This window comes from Mus musculus, chromosome 17 (genome assembly GCF_000001635.26).
Source record: "Mus musculus strain C57BL/6J chromosome 17, GRCm38.p6 C57BL/6J".
Lineage (NCBI taxonomy): Eukaryota > Metazoa > Chordata > Mammalia > Rodentia > Muridae > Mus > Mus musculus.
This window is the reverse complement of record NC_000083.6, coordinates 22,600,131-22,620,612: the sequence shown is the minus strand read 5'-3', so window position 1 is coordinate 22,620,612 and position 20,482 is coordinate 22,600,131. Positions and strand designations below refer to the sequence as shown.

Below are 20,482 nucleotides of genomic sequence, written 5' to 3'. Positions count from 1 at the left end.
ATATAAGTTACAATTTGCAAAACACATGAAACTCAAGAAGAACGAAGACCAAAGTGTGAACACTTTGCCCCTTCTTAGAATTGGGAACAAAACACCCATGGAAGTAGTTACAGAGACAACGTTTGGAGCTGAGACAAAAGGATGGCCCATCTAGATACTGCCATATCCAGGGATCCATCCCATAATCAGCCTCCAAATGCTGACACCATTGCATACACTAGCAAGAATGTGCTGATAGGACCCTGATATAGCTGTCTCTAGTGAGACTACGCCGGGCCCTAGCAAACACATAAGTGAATGCTCACAGTCAGCTATTGGATGGATCACAGGGTCTCCAATGGAGGAGCTAGAGAAAATACTCAAGGAGCGAAAAGGATCTGCAACTCTATAGGTGGAACAACATTATGAACTAACCAGTATCCCGGAGCTCTTGACTCTAGCTGCATATGTATCAAAAGATGTCCTAGTCAGCCATCACTGGAAAGAGAGGCCCACTAGACTTGCAAACTTTATATGTCCCAGTACAGGGGAACACCAGGGCCAAAAAGTGGGAGTGGGTGGGTAGGGGAGTGTGGGGGGGGAGTATGGTGGACTTTTGGGATAGCATTGGAAATGTAAATGAGGAAAATACCATGTCAGCTGATGTCAGCACAGACTCTCACCAGCTACCTGCCTTGGGTTACTCTGTGGTGTCAAAGCTGATCTTTTGCAAAGACTCATCTAAATTCCACACATAGAAGAAATTACTTCAACAAGCTGTGTGTTCCATGACAATTTCACAAGTGTGTCTTTGATGATATACTTAAAATTGAGAGTTATCTGTAAAGTGTCTGAAAATAAACTCAGTCATTTCTACTCATAGCTGATCTTTTCTTTTTAAGTTATTATAATTGTGACACCTTAGGAGAACATTATAATATACCAGTGTATAGTTTTTGTAACATTCTTCTGTATTTTTTAAATTTAATGAAATATTAGTTGTGTGGATATATGTGTTTATGTGTGTGAGTTTGTGTGCCTTATAATGTGCAAAAATAGCTTCAGGTACATATGCAACACAAAAGAGAGCATCCTGTTAATTTTAGCTATTGTTACAGGTGTTTGGTAACAGCAGTTGTTGGGGCTGAGTATTGTATCAGTTCCTCTACAAAAAGAGACCAAGATTATATCTAAAGAGACATCAATTCCTCTTTGCAAATATTCTAACAACCTGTGGATAAAAATATACCTCTTTTCTCTATGCTCCTAGAAATACTCCTCTAACTCAGAATGGATCAGGATTCTATTATCTCTTTCTGTCAAAGGAAGATTGTTTGCGAAAATTGTGGAAAATTATAGGATCAATGGGAATATCAGAAGACATGTTATTGTTAGGCAATATCCTTAGAGGAAACAGTGAGAGTTATTCTAAAACCAGATAGGTATGGCAATATAATTCAACATTTTGTGATTATAAACTAACTATACATTTTTCAGAATTTATGAAATATGAGCATGGAAAGATGATTTCACCCTGGTCATTTCAACAGAATTTCGGTCTGGTCTAAACAATATTGTGTAACATTTAGAAACAAAGATGCATCCCAAGATCCCTGCACTGGAAGCCAAAGTGGAGAAGATCTCCACAGCCACCATGACCTTGCCTTTGGTGCTGTGGTAAACAGGGATGAAAGTGACCCAGACACTGCAGAACACCAGCATGCTGAATGTTATGGATTTGGCTTCATTAAAGGCACCAGGAAGGTTTCTGGAAAGGAAAGCCAGAGTGAAGCTCCCAAAGGACAGGAGAGCCAAGTATCCCAGAATAGAGTAAAATGCATTGACTGAACCCTTGTGGCAAACAATGATGATGTGGCCATGTTCAGATTGTGCATCAATATCAACAAAAGGAGGAGAAGCTCCCAGCCAAACTGCACATACAATAACTTGGATGAGAGTACAAATGAGAATGATGTAGTTAGATGCCCCTGAAACTAGAAAATACTTCATCATTCTTTGAGAGGCTGTGATTTTGAATGCCAGAACTACAGTAATTGTTTTAGCCAAGACAGTGGACAGAGCAACAGTGAATACAACTCCAAATGTGATTTGTTGTAGAAAGCATGTAACTGAGTTTGGATGGCCAATGAAAAGCAAAGGGCAGAGGAAACAAAAAATGAGTGAGATTAGCAAGATGTAGGTGAGAGTCCTGTTATTGGCCTTAACAATTGGAGTATTGTGGTGCTTCACAATGACCCCGAGAATCACAGTTGTGAATGCAGAGAAGAACAAGGAGAGTAAGGAAAGTGCCATCCCCAGTGGTTCTTCATAGCTGAGAAATACAACAGCTTTATGAATGCAGTGATTCTGTTCTGTGTTAGCATATTGGTCCTCTGGACACTGGACACAATTATCTACATCTAATGGAGAAATGAAGATATTGTTAGTGCAGCCTCAGCTATTTTACTGACAGGATATTTCATTTCAGCATATAGAAGAAGTGCTGCAATATATGTTTGGTGTTGCAGGATTTTCCCTGTCAAATCACATTAGGGCAGTGGGAGGCTTGTGATTGGACAGGAGAAGGGAGGCAGATTCAGGAGTTGAGGAGACAGAGTGGGGTCTAAGGAGCAGAGAGGGAACCAGAATGGAGACTGAGGTGGTGTTATCAAAAGTTTAGAATAATTGTGTTAAAGCTTTATTGTTATCCTTTGGCTCTGAAATTATTGTTTTGACATTTGTCAATTGTTTTATTACTGATACATATATCTGATTGGCTTACTAAGCATTAAGAGTCTTGATTCTACCTGGTAATTACACTTTGATATGGTTAACCAGGGATGGGAGGGGTGTTGCCGGAAAGCAAGGGGAACTTAGGGGTCCCCATCCATAAGTTAGCCTAGTGGGACCCATGTGGCCTAGCAGGACTAGCAAGTTGGCAGAATGACAGTCAGAGGGAGGGAGATCACCTGCTGCAGGGGCTAGTTCTAGATTTTTCCCATAACATGTTTTTTAGAATTCATTGAAAGTCACTGTTACATGAAATGATATTTTCCCTTTTTTTAATGGTGATCATCATTAGGGAAATGAAAGCAACAAAGGGGTATTTTTGTCTATTTTGCTATATTGTTTTGATCATGTATTGTGGATGTGTTTATTTATGAGTGTGTTTACATATAAAAGTAAAATGAAGTATCATTAACTTGAGAATGATTAGGTTCATACAGAGGAAGCATGAAGGTGAGAGTGAATTCAGAAATTTATACAAATATAATGTTGATTTTTATAAATGCAAAAATAATTTTAAAAATTGTTCCAACTTTTGTCCTCTTATGGCTATAGTAATACCACATTCCTATACCTTTTTATCAAAAATCAGCAAGCCTATTTCTGAAGGTAAAAAGTTCTGTAATTCCCACCATTATGTGTATAGGAAATCTGATTGCCATTCCAATGAGTCATTGAATGATTGCAATACAGGATAAATAATGTACTTCCAAGGTTAGAAGTCTTTTATATGGAACAATGCATTTGTGGAGAGCTGTTATTATTTTATTTGTTTAAGGGCTAAGAATTTAGCTTGGTTGTGAGCAAAATGTATTGCTTTTGGAAAATATTTGAGTTTGGTTGACTGTACCAATGTCATGTGTCTCCAAACAACCTTGTTAAATTACTTATGTGTATGTTCAATGTAGAACTGTATGCATATCACAAAGCAACTGGTAGGAGCTGGTTACCTACTTTTATTTGATGGGTTCTGGGGAAACTTACAGCATCATACTTAGTTGTGAAGGATTTAAGTTCTAAGCAATCTTACTAGCAATAAATGTCCTCTTATAATATCACTTCAATTATACAAGTTGGCACAAAAAAAGCCCAGAAAAACTACATGCATGCCATTTGTATTTAATTCATCCTAACTAAATAGTTATTTGACTAACATGGACTATGCTAGTGCCAATGCCATTTGAAACCTGTGGCTAATTCCTTTAAGGACAAATCAATATTAATGTGCATCATTTCTGAAAAAACACAGACCTGGGAGTCCTCTACTATATTTGTGTTGGGGGTCTCATATCAGCTGGTGTATGCTGCCTCTGTGGTGGTTTAGTGTTTGATAGATCTCAGGGGTCCAGGTTAATTGAGCATGCTGTCCTCCTAAAGGATCGCCCTTCAAGTCAGCGTCTTTCAGCCTTCCCTAATTCAATAAGAGGGGTCAGCTGCTTCTGCCCATTGATTTGAATGCAAACTTCTGCATCTGACTCTTTCAGCTGCTTGTTGGGTCTTTTGAAGGGCAGTCATGATAGGTTCCTTTTTGTGAGTACTCCATAACCTCAGTAATAGTGTCATCACTTGGGATCTCTCCTTATCTGGATCCCACTTTGGGCCTGTCACTGGACATTCTTTTCCTCAGGCTTCTCTCCATTTCCATCCCTGTAATTCTTTCAGACAGGAACAAATATGGGTCAGAGAAGTGACTGTGGAATGGCAACCCCATCCCTCACTTGATGTCCTGTCATCATGCTGGAGGTGGGTTCTATAAGTTCCCTCTCCCTAGTATCAGGGTTTTCATCTAAGGTCCCTCCCTTTGAGTCCAGGGAATCTCTCAGATCTCTGGTGCATTCTGGAAGTTTCCCCCAAACCTCCTATATCCAGACGTTGCCTGTTTCCATTCCTTCTTCTGGCTCTCAGGCTTGAGTCCTTTTCTCTAAAACTCAAGTGACTGGAGGTCCCAGGGAGTTTAGAGGTCATGTGGGGTGTTAGTGGGCACATCCATATAAGATGGGAGTGGGGAGGAGGTATTGGATGTAGAACAGTCAGAGGGTGGATCAGGGTTGAGGGAAGAAATCATGGAGTGTAAAAAATGAATTAATTTTAAAAATTATATATATATGAAAAACAAATCGTTTAATAATTGCTCATACAAAACAAAAAAGAACAATGTGTTCTATTGTGGAAAATTTTAAATGGGCATGATATATAATAGTAATGATTAGAGGACCCCTCATATTTTCATATCATGTCTCAAGAGAGATCCTCTATTTTCTGAATTTCAAATAACATTGAACTTTTGAAAAAAAAGAATGTTCTTTCTTATGCAGAATTTCCCTTATAGGAAGAAAGTACTCATTTGAATATCTTATAATTTTACAAGTTATTATTTTCCCTGTTTATTTATCTTCGGAGGAACTGGATTTGCTTGCCCATAAGCACGTGCCTTATTTTGTCCTCCATGTGCTTCTATACATGCAAGGTAAGATGGCCTTAGGTAAAACCATATGCATCAAGTCAAAATAAATAAATCTCTAAAGATTAATGATCTACATACACTTCTAGAGCATTAAATACTAGAAAAGATCTTTTGAAGAGTACATTTAAATTTTCTTATCAAAACTATTATTTGAGAGTATGCCATCTACTATGAATTTTCAAGGTGTAAAAAATGCATTCCAATTTTACTTTTTTTCTTAATAAGGACATATTAAATTATTGCATTCCTATAATGAATAACTTAGGACAGAGATGTATTTTATTTTTAAACTTTTATTTTTAACTACTTCAGCATTCCAATATGGGAGCAAGACGATATTCCTTTTGAAGAACTTATTCCAGCAGGAAATACTCACTTGTCTCATTAGAAATTTCATTTTCTGGGCATGGTTTGCAATGAAAGCAGCATGCTGCCATTCCATCCATCTCGAATTTTCTAGATCCAGGACCACAATCAGCACTGCACACAGAAGTTGGCACCTAATGAAAAGTAGACATATGCTGTTATCAAGATTTTTACTTACCCTTCCAAAATTGTATTATATTAGTATTTGATATTAATAAACTAATTTTATACACACCAACAAAGTTAGCAGATCTTATTTAGTGAATTGTATGACGACAGATATCAATATATGGAAAAATTGAGGAAAAGATGAATTGTTTCCCAACTCCTTGAAATTCAAGAAGAAAACCTGATAGCATCCTGTATAAGAACACTACAGAGGTTTCAAGGTGGTTATTCTAGTTAATTCTTGTCACCTGAGCACATGATACAGTGTAAAGGCATAGGGAAACATAATTGAGAAATTATCTCTATCAGAATAGTTTGTCATTATAAGTGTGAGGCAAGAGGCAGGCAGATTTCTGATTTCGAGGCCAGCCTGGTCTGCAGAGTGAGTTCCAGGATAGCCAGGGCTGCACAGAGAAACCCTATCTTGAAAAAAAAACAAAAAACAAAAAACAAAAACAAAAATAAGTGTGAGGCATATAGTAAATTGTTAATTGAGGTGTGAGTGCCGAGCCTATTGGGAGCAGAGTTGTCTGTAGGCAGTGGAACATTAGAAATCATGCAGAAGTCCCTCCTGGCAGAAGATGAAGGCCTGAAACAGGACAACAAGCGGGTAAACATAGTTCCTTGATTGACTCTGTCTCAGTTGCATTATTATCCAGGGCCATGACTTTTCTTCCCTTGAGTGTAACCCATGAGTGAATCAACCTTTTCCTCCTCAATTTGCTTATAGTTACTGTTTAATAGCAGCAAATTGTAGCAAATTAGGAATAAAGGACACACAAAACGGGAAATAAGTTCTCAGTTATCAAATGACCAAAATAACCTCAACAACATAAGGACAGAAAAACTTAACAAACTAAGAAGAAACACATACATAGCAGCCTATGAGGAGTCCTACTGCATTTGTGGTTAGCAGGTGCTGAGTTGTATAGTGAGCAGGAAGATTGAGTCTTTCCTGAGGTAAAAAAACAAACAAAACAAAAAACAAACAAAAAAAAAACCATACAGAGCCTGCAAATGGTGTGAAAAAATGAGGATGATTTAGATTGCTTAATGTTAATTCAAGTATTTATGTAATTAAAAAATCTTGGCTTTATAACGAATCTTGGGATGGGTATCTATATATTCTAATGGAAATTTTCTAATATCTACATGATGAATTTGAATCCTTTGTTTTTGTTAGATTCTGATTGCCATCCCAGAATTTATTATCCTTGGATTAATCTTATGTTATCTAGAAATATGGTTAACTACAACTCTTTCTTTTGTCATTCCGTTGAAAAAAGGTCCTCCTTTGCAATATTTGTAGATCTTAACTTCCTCTATAGATCAAGATTTTCCTTCTTTTACTGTATTTGATCTTTATTATTCATTTTACCACCATTAATTTAAAGAATATGTTCATGATGAGTTCTTGAAATGCATTTTCTTGTCCATATCTTGCTCATTTCATTTAATGCAGATTATCCATTTCAGCCAGGGTTTGAGTAGAGTCAATGCAAACTCTGACTGACCACAAATACAGAGAGATACTCCTGACTCATAATTCAAAAGATGCAGATAAAAGACATGTGCCACTACAAAACTGTGGTTTCATTTCTGACTTTAATTGAAATTCTTTGATTCTCATGTCTACTTACTACAATATCACCAATAAGTTTGACATAGAAATCTTCATTATTGCAACATGCATTCTCCTAGACTGACAGATTTTTGTATATTCTTTTTTAAATTCTGTAATGATGGTAGGCTGCATTGAGTTTTTCTGCCTGTTTTTATATAAAATATAGTTCTATCCTTTAGTTTGTGTGATGTTTTACATGTAACTGATATTCATCTGATGAACAATACTTGCAGTCGTGGAATGAAGTCATTTGGATACAGGGACTGATATTTTAGTTCTATCATTGACATCTGTTGGTAGATGTTTGGTCAAGAATTATTTCAGGCATTTCCATAATAATCAATATGGTAGAAATCTAATTATATTTATTCTGTTCTACTTCATTATTTTGTTGCCCCCCCCCCCATATTTACAGATGTGCTCTGTTCATGGATATAAGGGAGGGTTTTTGTTTTACCTCTCAGACATGCCACAAGTGGCTGCCCATTTATTTGTTACTCATTTTATTTGTTTACATTTCAAATATTATGCTCTGTCCCATTCTGCTTTCTACAAACTCCACTCCACATCCCCTTCCATTTCTTTCTAAACGAGTACGCCTCCCACTCTGCCTTACCCTCCTATCTCTTCCCTTTTCTGAGGCATCAAGCTTTCACAAGACGACGCAATCAAAACATCTATTTTTAATAAAGCAATCATTCACAAAGTGGCCATATTGATGTAAGCATATTATAACACCTCTGTGGTTATATATAGCCATGGTGGAGTTTAGGTCATTACTACTACAAATGTCCATACCTGGACCTGTAGATCTATGGCACACAAAGTGTTTGATGATATCTGTGTTTGTGTTCTTAGCAACGTTTCTACAGTTATATGTGGTTTCTGCTTCCACAATGTTCATGTATAGGCCAGAGGTGCTGCAGCCAATATAATTTGTATTGATGTTCATGACCTGTGATACTGCCAAAGGCCAGGTGGATGCCCTAAGGCTGGGTTGCTACCTTAAGTCATGGGTTCTACTGACATATGGAGCCATACTGATCTGAGTGAACTTCACTATCACAAGAGACAAAGGAGATGTCAGGATCCATGCTTTTCCTGATGGCTGTGCCTAGGTTCATGGTCCTAGTACATCAGTGTCTAAGATGATTTCCATAGCACATGTTAGGACTGAAAACTTGGGAATTTTCATGGTCTGGACTGCAGCATGAAACCAAGTTTATATACATGGGCTGTGCTTACTCAGAACACCTTGTCTGTGTCTGTAGCCCTACTGCATTTAGGGCACATGATTTTCTCTCTTCTAACAGTATAACCCACGTAGAAACCTATTGTCTTTGCTCTTGGTGCTTTTAAAGTGTTAGGAAGCTATTATTGCAGTGATTTGATTGATTGTACATGCATAGATGCTAAGGAGGTACAGGAAAGATTATTGTAACAATTGCTTCTGCCATCTCCACCCCTACCCTTCCCCCATTATCCAAGAAAGAGAAGCAGCCTCCACTGTGTTCATAGCAGACTTATTTATAATAGCCCAAAGCTGGAAAGGGCAAGGATGCCCTTCAAGAGAAGAATGGGTACAGAAAATGTGATACATTTACACAATGGAATACTATTCAGCTATTAAAAACAATGAATTTTTGAAATTCTTAGGCAAATGGATGTATCTGCAGGATATCATCCTGAGTGAGGTAACCCAACACAAAAGAACACACATAATATTCACTCACTGATAAGAGGATATTAGCCCAGAAACTTAGAATTTCCAAGATATAATTTGCAAACCACATGAAACTCATGAAAAAGGAAGACCAAAGTGTGGATACTTCATTCCTTCTTAGATTGGGGAACAAAATACCCATGGAAGAAGTTACAAAGATAAGAGCAGAGCCTGAAGGAAAGACCATCCAGAGACTGCCCCACTTGGGGATACATCCCATAAACAAACACGAAACCCAGACACTATTGCAGATGCCAACAAAAACCTGCTGACAGGAGCCTGATATAGCTGTCTCCTTCGAGGTTCTGCTAGTGCCTGGAAAATACAGAAGTGGATGCTCACAGTAATCCACTGGATGGAGTACAAGGTCTCCAATGAAGCAGCCAGAGAGAGTACCCAGGGAGCAGAACGGGACTGAAGCTCCATGGAAGGAACATCAATATGAACTAACCAATACTCCCAGAGCTCCGTGGAACTATACCACGAATAAAAGAAAACACATGGTAGAATTTATGGCTCTAGCTATGTATGTAGCAGAAGATGGCCTGTACACCATCAATGGGCAGAGAGACCCTTGGTCCTGTGAACGCTCTATCTCCCAGTATAGGGGAATGCCAGGACCAGCAATGGGAGTGGGTGGGTTGGAGACCATGGGGAGGGGGTGGGGCTATGGTATTTTGGAGTGGCTTTGGGAAAGCAACTATGTTTCACAAATAGGGCAGGAACTGAAAGATTTGTTATGCTCCAGTGAGTATATACGTAGCAGAAAGTGGACTCATTTTTCATTTTATTGTTTTTTTTTAATGGTATTGTCATGGAGAAGCATGATATCTAAGAACTGGGAACTAAGCATAGTCTGGCTGTATTGTGTAAAATTCTGAAAGAATCAATAAAATATATTATACTAAAAGTAAACCAAACTCATTGTCTGTGATATTTGATTAGAGAAGATAACCACTAACACTCAATTATTACTAAAATTATCTGTTCATTATTGCTCAGTATTCCTATTTTAATATTTGACACATTTTTAGCAGTTATTCTTTCAAGCATTTAAATGTTGTTTACATGTTATTTTTGACCTCTTTTGTTCATTATACTTTTATATATGATGGAGTTCTTTTAAAGTCCTTCTTAGTGCTCATTTATCAGTTAGGACTTATTGTAATTGTGTTCATCATGAAGGTTTTTATTTTTCCTGGTATTATAAGGAATAAGCTCACTGGATATCACAAGTGGATTGGCAGTTATATCTCTTAATTTTAGAAAGACATAGTTTTATTCTCCTCATTTAAGAATGTAAATTGTGTGCTAAAAATTCCTAAACCTTAAAAAAATGCTAAGTAAAAAATGATGGCACAAGGTGAAAACAATATTTTCCACTGAGAAGGGGAAATAGTAGAGAAATCATGGGTGAATGGGGTTTTTCACTGAAAGAAGTGGGTTGGATATGAAAAGAGAAGGGAATGATAGGCGGAGTGTAGAGTACCATACAGAATATTCAGTGAGGCTATTAAAATGGGGGTGGTATGTCTGAGTCAAGTTAGAAAGCTAAGGAATTAGAAACTCTTAGAAATAATTGGGGGTGACTTCAGCTAATTCTTCTAGCAAAGGGAGACAGGGAGCCTGCAATATCCATCTCCAAGAACCAGGCAAGTTTTCCAGACTAGGGAATGAGACAACATCCCATACACAAAACCTTTGACCTACACTATCATGTCTAAAGATGTGTGGGAGTAAAGAAGAAGCAAATAATAATTGGATAGATAACCAATGACAGATTCAGCTTGAGAGACATCCCATAAGAGAAAGCTTACTCTTGATGTTGGCAATAATACTCAGTTATACTTGAAGGCAAGAGCCTAAGCTTTCCATGATGAGAGAGGCATCAGTCAGGAACTGAAGCAAGCAGATGCAGAAATCCACATCCAAACAATAGGTTGAGCTTAGGGAATCCTGAACAAGAGGGGAAGAGGGGAATAAAGGACTGTGGGAGCAAGAGAGGTAAAGAAAACCACAAGAAAGTGATATAATCAATTAACCTACCATAAGGGCTGACAGAGACTGAGCCTACTACCATGAATAATGCATGGAACTGACCTAGGCATTCTAAACATTTTTAAAATATTTTATTAGATATTTTCTTCATTTACATTTCAAATGCTATCCCAAAAGTCCCCTATACCATCTCCCAGCCCTGTTCCCCTACCCACTCACTCCCACTTCTTGGCCCTGGCGTTCCCCTGTACTGGGTCATATAGAGTTTGCTAGACCAAGGGGCCTCTATTCTCAATGATGGCCGACTAGGCCATCTTCTGCTACATATGCAGCTAGAGATATGAGCTCTGGGGGTATGGAATAGTTCATAATGTTCCACCTATAGGGTTGTGGACCCCTTCAGCTCTTGGGTACTTTCTCTAGCTCCTACATTGGGGGCCCTGTGTTCTATCCTATAGATGACTGTGAGCATCCACTTCTGTATTTGCCAGGCACTGGCAAAGCCTCACAGGAGACAGCTATATCAGGGTCCTTTCAGCAAAATCTTGCCGGCTTATGCAATAGTATCTGCATTTGGTGGCTGATTATGGGATGGACCCCAGGGTGGGGCAGTCTCTGGATGGTCCATACTTTCATCTTAGCTCCAAACTTTGACTCTGCAACTCCTTCCATGGATATTTTATTCCCTATTCTAGGGAGGAAAGAAGTATCCACGCGTTGGTCTTCCTTCTTGATTTTCTTGTGTTTTGGAAGTTGTATCTTGGGTATTCTAGGTTTCTGGGCTAATATCCACTTACCAGTGAGTGCATATCAAGTGACTTCTTTTATGATTGGGTTGCCTCACTGAGGATGATATCCTCCAGATACATCCATTTGCTCAAAAATTTCATATATTCATTGTTTTTAATAGCTGATTTGTACTACATTGTTGAACTCCAGAAATTGAAGTAACCTCATTAAAAAAATTAGGCACAGACCCCTGATATAGCTGTCTCTTATGAGGCTATGCGGGGCCTAGCAAACAAAAAAGTAGATGCTCACAGTCAGCTATTGGTTGGATCACAGGGCCCCCAATGGAGGAGTTAGAGAAAGTACACAAGGAGCTAAAGGGGTCTGCAACCCTATAGGTGGAACAACAATATGAACTAACCAGTACCCCCCTGGAGCTCTTGTCTCTAGCTACATATGTATCAGAAGATGACCTAGTCAGCCATCATTGGAAAGAGAGGCCCCTTGGTCTTGCAAACTTTATATGCCTCAGTACAGGGGAACGCCAGGGCCATGAAGTGGGAGTGGGTGGGTAGGGGAGTGGGGGATTAGGGTATGGGGGACTTTTGGTATAGCATTAAAAATGTAAATGAAGAAAATACCTAATAAATAAAAAAATTAAAAGGCGGGGGACACAGAGCTAAACAAAGAATTCTCACCTGAGGAATACTGAAGGGCTCAGAAGCACTTGAAAAAAATGTTCAACATCCTTAATCTCCAGGGAACTGAAAATCAAACAACCCTGAGATTCCACTTCACACCAGTCAGAATGGTTAGGATCAAAAATTCAGGTGACAGCAGACACTGGCAAGGATGTGGAGAAGGAGGAACACTGCACTGCTGGTGGGATTGCAAGCTGGTACAACCACTCTGGAAATCTGTCGGGCGGTTCCTCAGAAAACTGGACAAAGTACTGCCGGTAGATCCAGCAATACCTCTCCTGGGCATATACCCAGATGTTCCAACTGGTAATGAGGACAAATTCTCCACTATGTTCATAGCAGGCCTATTTGTATTAGCCAGAAGCTGGAAAGAATCAAGATGTCCCTCAATAGAGGAATGGATACAGAAATTGTACATTCTAAACATTTTTAACCATTGTGTAGCTTTGTCTCTAAGAGGGATTCCTAAGAGAAGTACCAGAGAGTGTATCTTAGTTTGCTGTCTTTCTTTGAGATACTTTACCCTATGGGTTGCTTCTCCTGACCCCAATAAGAAAACATGAATCTGTTCCTAATTGGTGTGCAACATGATATACCTAAGCATGTTGCTATGGGAGGGGCAGTCCCCTATTCTGAAGAAACAAAGAGTAGTGGATGGGAGGAAGGGGAAGAATAGGAGAAGAACTAGGAGTAGATGAGGGCGTGTAAATGGTTATCAGTATAGAAAGCAAATGAATCAATGAATGAATGAGCAAGCTACATTTAAAAATGATTGAAGCTGGTGGAACCTGCTCTTAACAAAAGAGAGTCTTCCCATCACTGAGGTTTTCCCCTGTGCATTCATATATGCTCCTATTTCCAGAATAAATTTTAAGTAAAATTTGACAAGGACTATTTTATTTCAACAGCTGAGTATTTTTTATTTCAAGCTTCCTATTTATATGTTTCTACTAGACCGATCTCTACTTTTCCTACATTATTTTCGATATGTACAGATGCAATATAATGGATATACAGTGGCTACTGAGAGTTGCTTCTTTTCTGTCTTGTTCCCATTGGTTTTAAATTTTATTATTTAATCATACATCCTTGTTAACCTATGAATTTTATTTTTCTTGTTGTTTTATCCTTGTCATAGTTTGAATTTTGTACTTCTTAAGCCTTTTTTCTTCAATCATCAATTTGGAGCATGCCTTTTGTGAGACTATTTACTGATATATTTATTTGGTTTAGTTCTTTTATATATATCATATATATATTGAAATTCCTTCATTATTTTATAATTTAGTGAAATCCTTTGTCATTTTCGCACTCAGGGTCTCAGTGATTAAAGCTTTCATAGTTTAATTGTATTTACCCAGAGGTGATTACTGCCTTTCTTTGATTTCTTTTTTTACCATTCTTAAAATCATTCTTTGATTCCTTGTTTAGTATATCATTGAACATACTTTTACTTAAATCTAATGTTTTAAATATTTCCTTGATGTCTGAACATTTTTGTTTATTAGATTCCACACTGAGATTCGTATATATAGAGAGAGACATATAGAGAGATATATATGAATAACACTGACTGCATTCTTAAATTTTTTTCAAGAAAATGTGTTTATAAGGCTCATGTGAAGTCTGGATAGAAAACATGTGAGATTTCAATTTATCCTCTAGATTGATAAACAGTTCTTTCACTTCATTTTCAGCTTCTATGTTCTTTTCCCTAAGAATGGAATTCTTAATCACATTGAGGAAGAATAGTAAGTTTAAATTTCATATTACCAGAGCAACAGGAGATATTCAAATGAAATTAGGCAGTTTGAATATGACACATTAAAACTAATCACATCAGAATTCATAACGTTGTTATAACTAGCATACCTATGAGATATTTAATTTTCAAATTTTCTCAAAAATCAATTTTTATTACTATCAATTTCTCCTCATATACAGCATGCAACTTGCACAGACTTCTTTATTTGAATGACCTATGCGAAAATGGATGGGGCCAGACAAGTTTCCTTTAGTGAGCTTTGTGTCTTACAAGGTATGCTTCAGGGCTGTAGACATGGCTAAATTCTCAAAAACAATTGTTACTCAGGAGTAGGAGCCATGTTTAATTTCCAGTACCCACTGTGTGGCAAGAAGCTCTTGCAAATGCTCAGAGGTTTGAATGATTCCTCTGCTTTCCATATATACTTCACATGCAGGTGTTGCACAGATATACATGCAGACAAAACAACCATACCGACATAGAAAAGAAACAAAAGAAGACAAGGTATAGTTCATATGGGTATCAAAATTTGTTATAAAATATTAATGTATGGTTAGGTAATGATGTAGGAAATTTAGAACTACTTGTTAAACAGGCTTGAAAATAATATAATAAGAATTTGTGACTTAGTTATTATGCATTTACTCTGTCTTTACAAAGAACCAAGGTCTTTAAACATCCCTTGATAGAGTTTATCATAAGATTGGACCTTACTCTGTCATTAATAATTGGACTAGTAGCATATTTCTCACTATACTGGAATAACATAAACTGTTTTCTGATACATTTACTCTAATATTAAAGTCATGAAACAGTATTTGATATGATACAAATACAGTGTATTCATGTTGGAAACCCTCAGTGAATTACTAAAAAGTGGCATAAAACATGAAAAAATAAACATAGTATGGGATACTACAAATTAGTCTTGCACGTGGCAATCAGTTTCAAGGACATTTGGATACACACACTTGAAAGTTCAATTTAAATTCGTATAATTAGGCTGAACCCACCTGTGTACTTCCTTTTGCCCACCTTATCATAACTTCAGATAAATGTACCTGTTGACCATTTGGAAAATAGGGACTAAACATCCCTATTTTAATTCTAAGTCCAAGGCCCTGTGGGAAATTCCAAATGTAGAAAATGTCATACTCTTCCTGCAGTTCGCCTTTTTGGTTCATATTCACTATGTCCCCAACAGGATTAGTGAACTGTGTCTTTCTCAGAGAGGAATCCACCTGAAAGACAGTCAGCATAGTATAGAGTATATTCTCTTTTTTAAAGTAAGAAAACATATTCTTATTTCATCTCAAAGGCAACTTTATTGGCAATATGCTGGTGAAAATTTCAGTGAAATTCAACGGCTGAACAAAAGTATAGTGTTGCTATTATTTTAGTTCTCTAAGAAATTATCAATTAAGCACAAACATACATGTAGGCATCAACAATATTTTCAGTGTGAAATATACATACACATGAAACAGAGAGAATTGCATCCATATAGAGATGCACACATATCACAAGCACACACTTATTTACAGAAACATTCATATACATGTCTAAACACATTTATAAAAACACAAATACACACAGACACAGAATATGCATCAAAAACTTCAAACAGACACAGATACACACAAAACACATAGTCAGTTACACACACACAGAAACCCATGCACAAAGGAATATTCATAGTTTCACAGAGACATATATTGACATCTACTCAGAGTAACATTGACAGAGAAAAATTTGTGATCTCATGCATAGACAAACAGACAAAAATTAAAGAACGTACACAAAAACACACAAAACCCAGACACAGGCAGAAACATGCATTGATAATTATACACAGGAATATACATTCTCACAAAATGTACCATACAGAAAGAAACGAAACCAGACAAATTTATGTTAACTGCCATAGATAGAATGATAGGGATATTGGCAAAAAAGTGTCTATAAATAACCCGTCTTCTATCTATATCTATATCTATATCTATATCTATATCTATATCTATATCTATATCTATATCTATATCTATATCTATCATCTACATCTACATCTATATCTGTATCTGTATGTATATCTATATCTATATCATATATACCTAGCAGTAGACACAGATATAAATATACACACAGATATACAGAAACACAGAAACTTACAAATAAGCAGTGAGAAATACGCATTCACTCACATCACGACACACAAAATTAGGGAACTGAATTATAATAGGATTTTCTGTGTAAATACTTTCAGAGCCACAAGTAATACCACTAGGCTAGAGTGGGAACAGCATGAACTTGGATGAGTATTTAAAACAATACCCTACAATGAGTACAATATACTTGAGAATTAGTGAGCAATGACTCATCATTGAGTGGACTCATGTGGATGGGCTCAATATGTTTTCATTAATAGAACATGTATGATGATATTCAGGTAATTTGTAACAAAATTGCAGGTATACAAGGACAGATTATGCCTTCTAGTCTATTTCCTTAACATTAGAGTTTTATACTGATATAAAGATTTACTTGCTCAATAAAAGTTCTTTCTATTTTGGAAAACATTTTCTAGCACACTTGGTTTGGGCATTTATAGTCTCTTAAAACTATATCATTAATAACACTAAACGGCAACAACAGTAGAAACATTACCTTCTTGCAGCTATAATTGTGTTTTTTCCCATTGTCCTTGGGCAGATTATCAAACTTTTGAAAAGTAAACTGATGGAGTGCATGGGCAAAAGCATACACAGCATTGTATATGTAATAACTCTTTTCAATAAACGCCATGTCAAAAGTATGTTCCATTAACCAATCAAATGAGTAACTGGATGAGCAGTTCTTCAGTGGCTTACATTTAGATGCTGAGACCTCACAGTTAAAGTGCATCCATTCCAGCTCTACCAGATATTCATCTGGGCATTTGACTGAGTTCAATGTCTGCACAAAATTTTTAAAACCAGAAATCTCACTATTGTGTTGTTGAAAATCAAAAGTCCCATATTTGTTACCAAATGTAAAGTCTTTCATACTAGGACTGACATCCCACTGTGAGGTGGTGATCCATAGTCTCTGTATACCTAGGGATTCCCACATTCTAAAGCTCACAGCTAATGTACTGTCGGTGTCACCATAAATGATGACAACATTTGTGGATGATGTCATGATTTGGTTGTAATACACTTCAGCTCTTGACATATATAAATTCATGTTGACTGGAATCATGTTGACAAAGGCAAAGCACACTGTATATTTTTCCATCTCTCTTCTCAAATAGGAGAGAAATTGGATACCTTGATCACTGTCTGAGATGACCAACCCTACCCAGTTCCAACCAAAATGAATTATGAAGGATACCAGGGCAAGGGCTAGAGATGTATGATCAGAGGCCATCTGATGTAGATAGGGAAATTTTTCATGATCACTCAGGACAGGATGAAAGGGTCCATAAGTAATCTGAAGGAACTAGAAAACAGGAAGCAGCAGTAGATACAATGAATTCTTAGAACATGTAAACACATTTTTTTTCTGCATAGTTCTAAAAATCTTAGCTGACTATCATTTTCTCCCTCATCTATATTTCATATTAGGAAATTTGGAAGCCCCATCAAATGTGTGAATAATACTCTTGAACTACTTAGATTTACCTATGCCTAGCAAGGCCATGCTGGCACAAGAGATACATGATTTCATGAGTGAATTCTCACCCTGCACCCCCTCCCAACAGGAAACAAACACTCACACAAAAATAAAAATTTACCTGCTCAGACATGAAGTTATTCAGGATTGTATAAAGTGTCACAGTTGTTGCCCAATTTAGGCTTGTAAGGGCCATTACACATTCGGTGTATTCTTCACACAAATAATTAGGGAGAATATCATAATTTTGTAAACTCGAATGCATAAGACTCATTAATTTATTTTCCCAGACACAATTTTCTGCTGAGAATTTAAATATTAGAGACATATTTGGTAAAAGATCAGGGTTCCTGTTGATTTCATTTATGGAAAAAGCCAAAGCCAGAGCATATTTGCGATTTTCAGTCTGAGTTCTGTAAAAGTTTACAGTGTTTATAATTGACAGCAACTTACAACTATCATTTGTAGTCAATAAAAGGACAAATCTGCACTGGATTTCATTATCATAGAGATGAAATGATCTGTGTAATGTGGTTGAGATGACAAAGAAGGTGGAAGATCATAAAACCTTGAGATGTTCATGAAAGTTCACCTCTCATAAATGAGATGTCACTACAATTAGCAATAACATGACTTTCCAAAGAAAGCAAACAGAACCCTTAGAGTCCATCCATTACTTTCTTATTTTAAAGAGAGAGTAAAGAACTGGACTTCATAAGTTGTTAAAGCCAGTGAATTTGTATAGACCAAAATGTAAACTTCAGAGTGGGCAAATATCTTACTTTAATTTTTACACAGCATGTGTACATAAATGGGGACCACATGGAGCAAATTTATGAAGGTAACAATATATATACATACACACATATATACATATATATGTATATATATACATATATATGTATATATATATGTATATATATATTCAGTTACTATCAGCAATCTCTATGGCCATTTGCCTAAACACCTAGGATAAAGTCGTAGAAAATTTATAGGCATTCTTTTGATAAGATACATTGCCTCTGTGAAATGGAAACTGTCTAGGAGAGATATTTATGTAACTGATAAAGGTTCAGATTTGTTTTATTGCTAAGTTTCCATCCCTGTTAATGATTTACTGATGGAAAAACATACTTTGTGTCAATTTAAAGTGGTAATATAGCATTAAGTCTGTAATAATATTTTAAGTTCTTCCTTGTTTTGCAGGCTGAAAACACCGTGCAAAAGCCTCATAGCTTTGCTGTTCTCCTCATCCTCAGTAGTCTTGGGAAACATTCATGATGACTGTACATGGAAAACACAAAAGCACTTACTGTATATTCAATATATGACTAAAATACTCTTTCTCCACAGGTTGTTGTACTGCTTGAATCACGAAGGTACATTCTGTTCCCTGGTTTCTATCCTTGTTTTCATTCCGCTTCATTTTCCAAAAGCATCTGGGATGAATAAAATCAGCCACATGAAGTGGAATGTTCAGTAGCAAGAAGAGGAAAATCAAGGTGAACATATTTTTCCTGTTCTGAGTCTGGGCAGTATTGATTGTGAAGTGCCAAACAGATCAGGAAATCAAACAGGTACCAATATAGCCCCATGTACTATTAACACTGTGTCCCAGGGAGATGCTACACATGCATTCATGTTTCCTTTCTACAGGTGTTTCCTCACCCCTGGAGGAATCATTGATGCTCTCTCCTGAGGATCTTCACCTGATGTCCACTGTGCATGTGATAAACTTGGTTGATAATACAGATGAGGATGATGTAGCTTGATGGCTGACATCACACATGTTTATGGAAATTAAGGTCCCTGGAAAGATTCCACTTTGTGAAAATTTGGTCCCAGGACTGCCTCAAAATCTGTTTATGTGAACACCTTAAATAATATCAATGGATTTTGTTAGTTGGTCCATCATGAGACATGCATTAATGGCTCAGGAAGGCCTCACAAAATCTGAGGTCATGATTACACACTGGTCATTGTGTCTCAAATATTCAGAGAGGGAAATTCAGCCTCACATTTAGAACATTTGCTATCCACTGAGAATGCATAACAGACAATGATACAGCAGTGACAGATACAGAATATATAAACCAATCTGTACTTACATTGTCTTGAGAATTTAAAGTTATGTCTAATCTAGAAATGTCCTGAATCCTGCTGTATCCAAAACTATCCAGATCATCACAGAACCACATTTTCTTTACATACTTTTATTTTTGTTAAGCTCATTATTTATCTTAATTTTTAAATACATTTAGAATATTCCCCTGTATAGTTAGCATTCTGTTTTTTCTAATATGTAGCCTGAAGGTTGATATGAATTTGGTTAATTTTAAGTCTTTTATTTATTTACATTTTAGTCATTGACCTGCTCCCATTCCTCTTGATTTTTAAATATTCATCAATTTCCTGAGAATGCTTGATCTGTGTGCTCATTTCAAAACTTCATAAGACCTAGCACTCATATTCCCAATTAATAAAAAATAGGTAACTAAGCTGAATACTTATTTGATTTCTAAAACAT

The 20,482-nt window shown here is 36.8% G+C and overlaps 1 protein-coding gene across 1 annotated transcript; it reads right to left on the bottom strand.

The window, feature by feature from the left end:
- Positions 1-1,479: 1,479 nt before the first annotated feature.
- Vmn2r112 (vomeronasal 2, receptor 112) lies at positions 1,480-19,465 on the bottom strand. Its single transcript, NM_001104575.1, has 6 exons — positions 19,269-19,465; positions 18,077-18,368; positions 16,969-17,781; positions 15,318-15,545; positions 5,607-5,730; positions 1,480-2,399 (listed from the first exon to the last, which is right to left on the bottom strand). The coding sequence occupies exons 1-6, from the start codon at positions 19,463-19,465 to the stop codon at positions 1,480-1,482; spliced, it is 2,574 nt and encodes an 857-aa protein (NP_001098045.1).
- Positions 19,466-20,482: the final 1,017 nt, after the last annotated feature.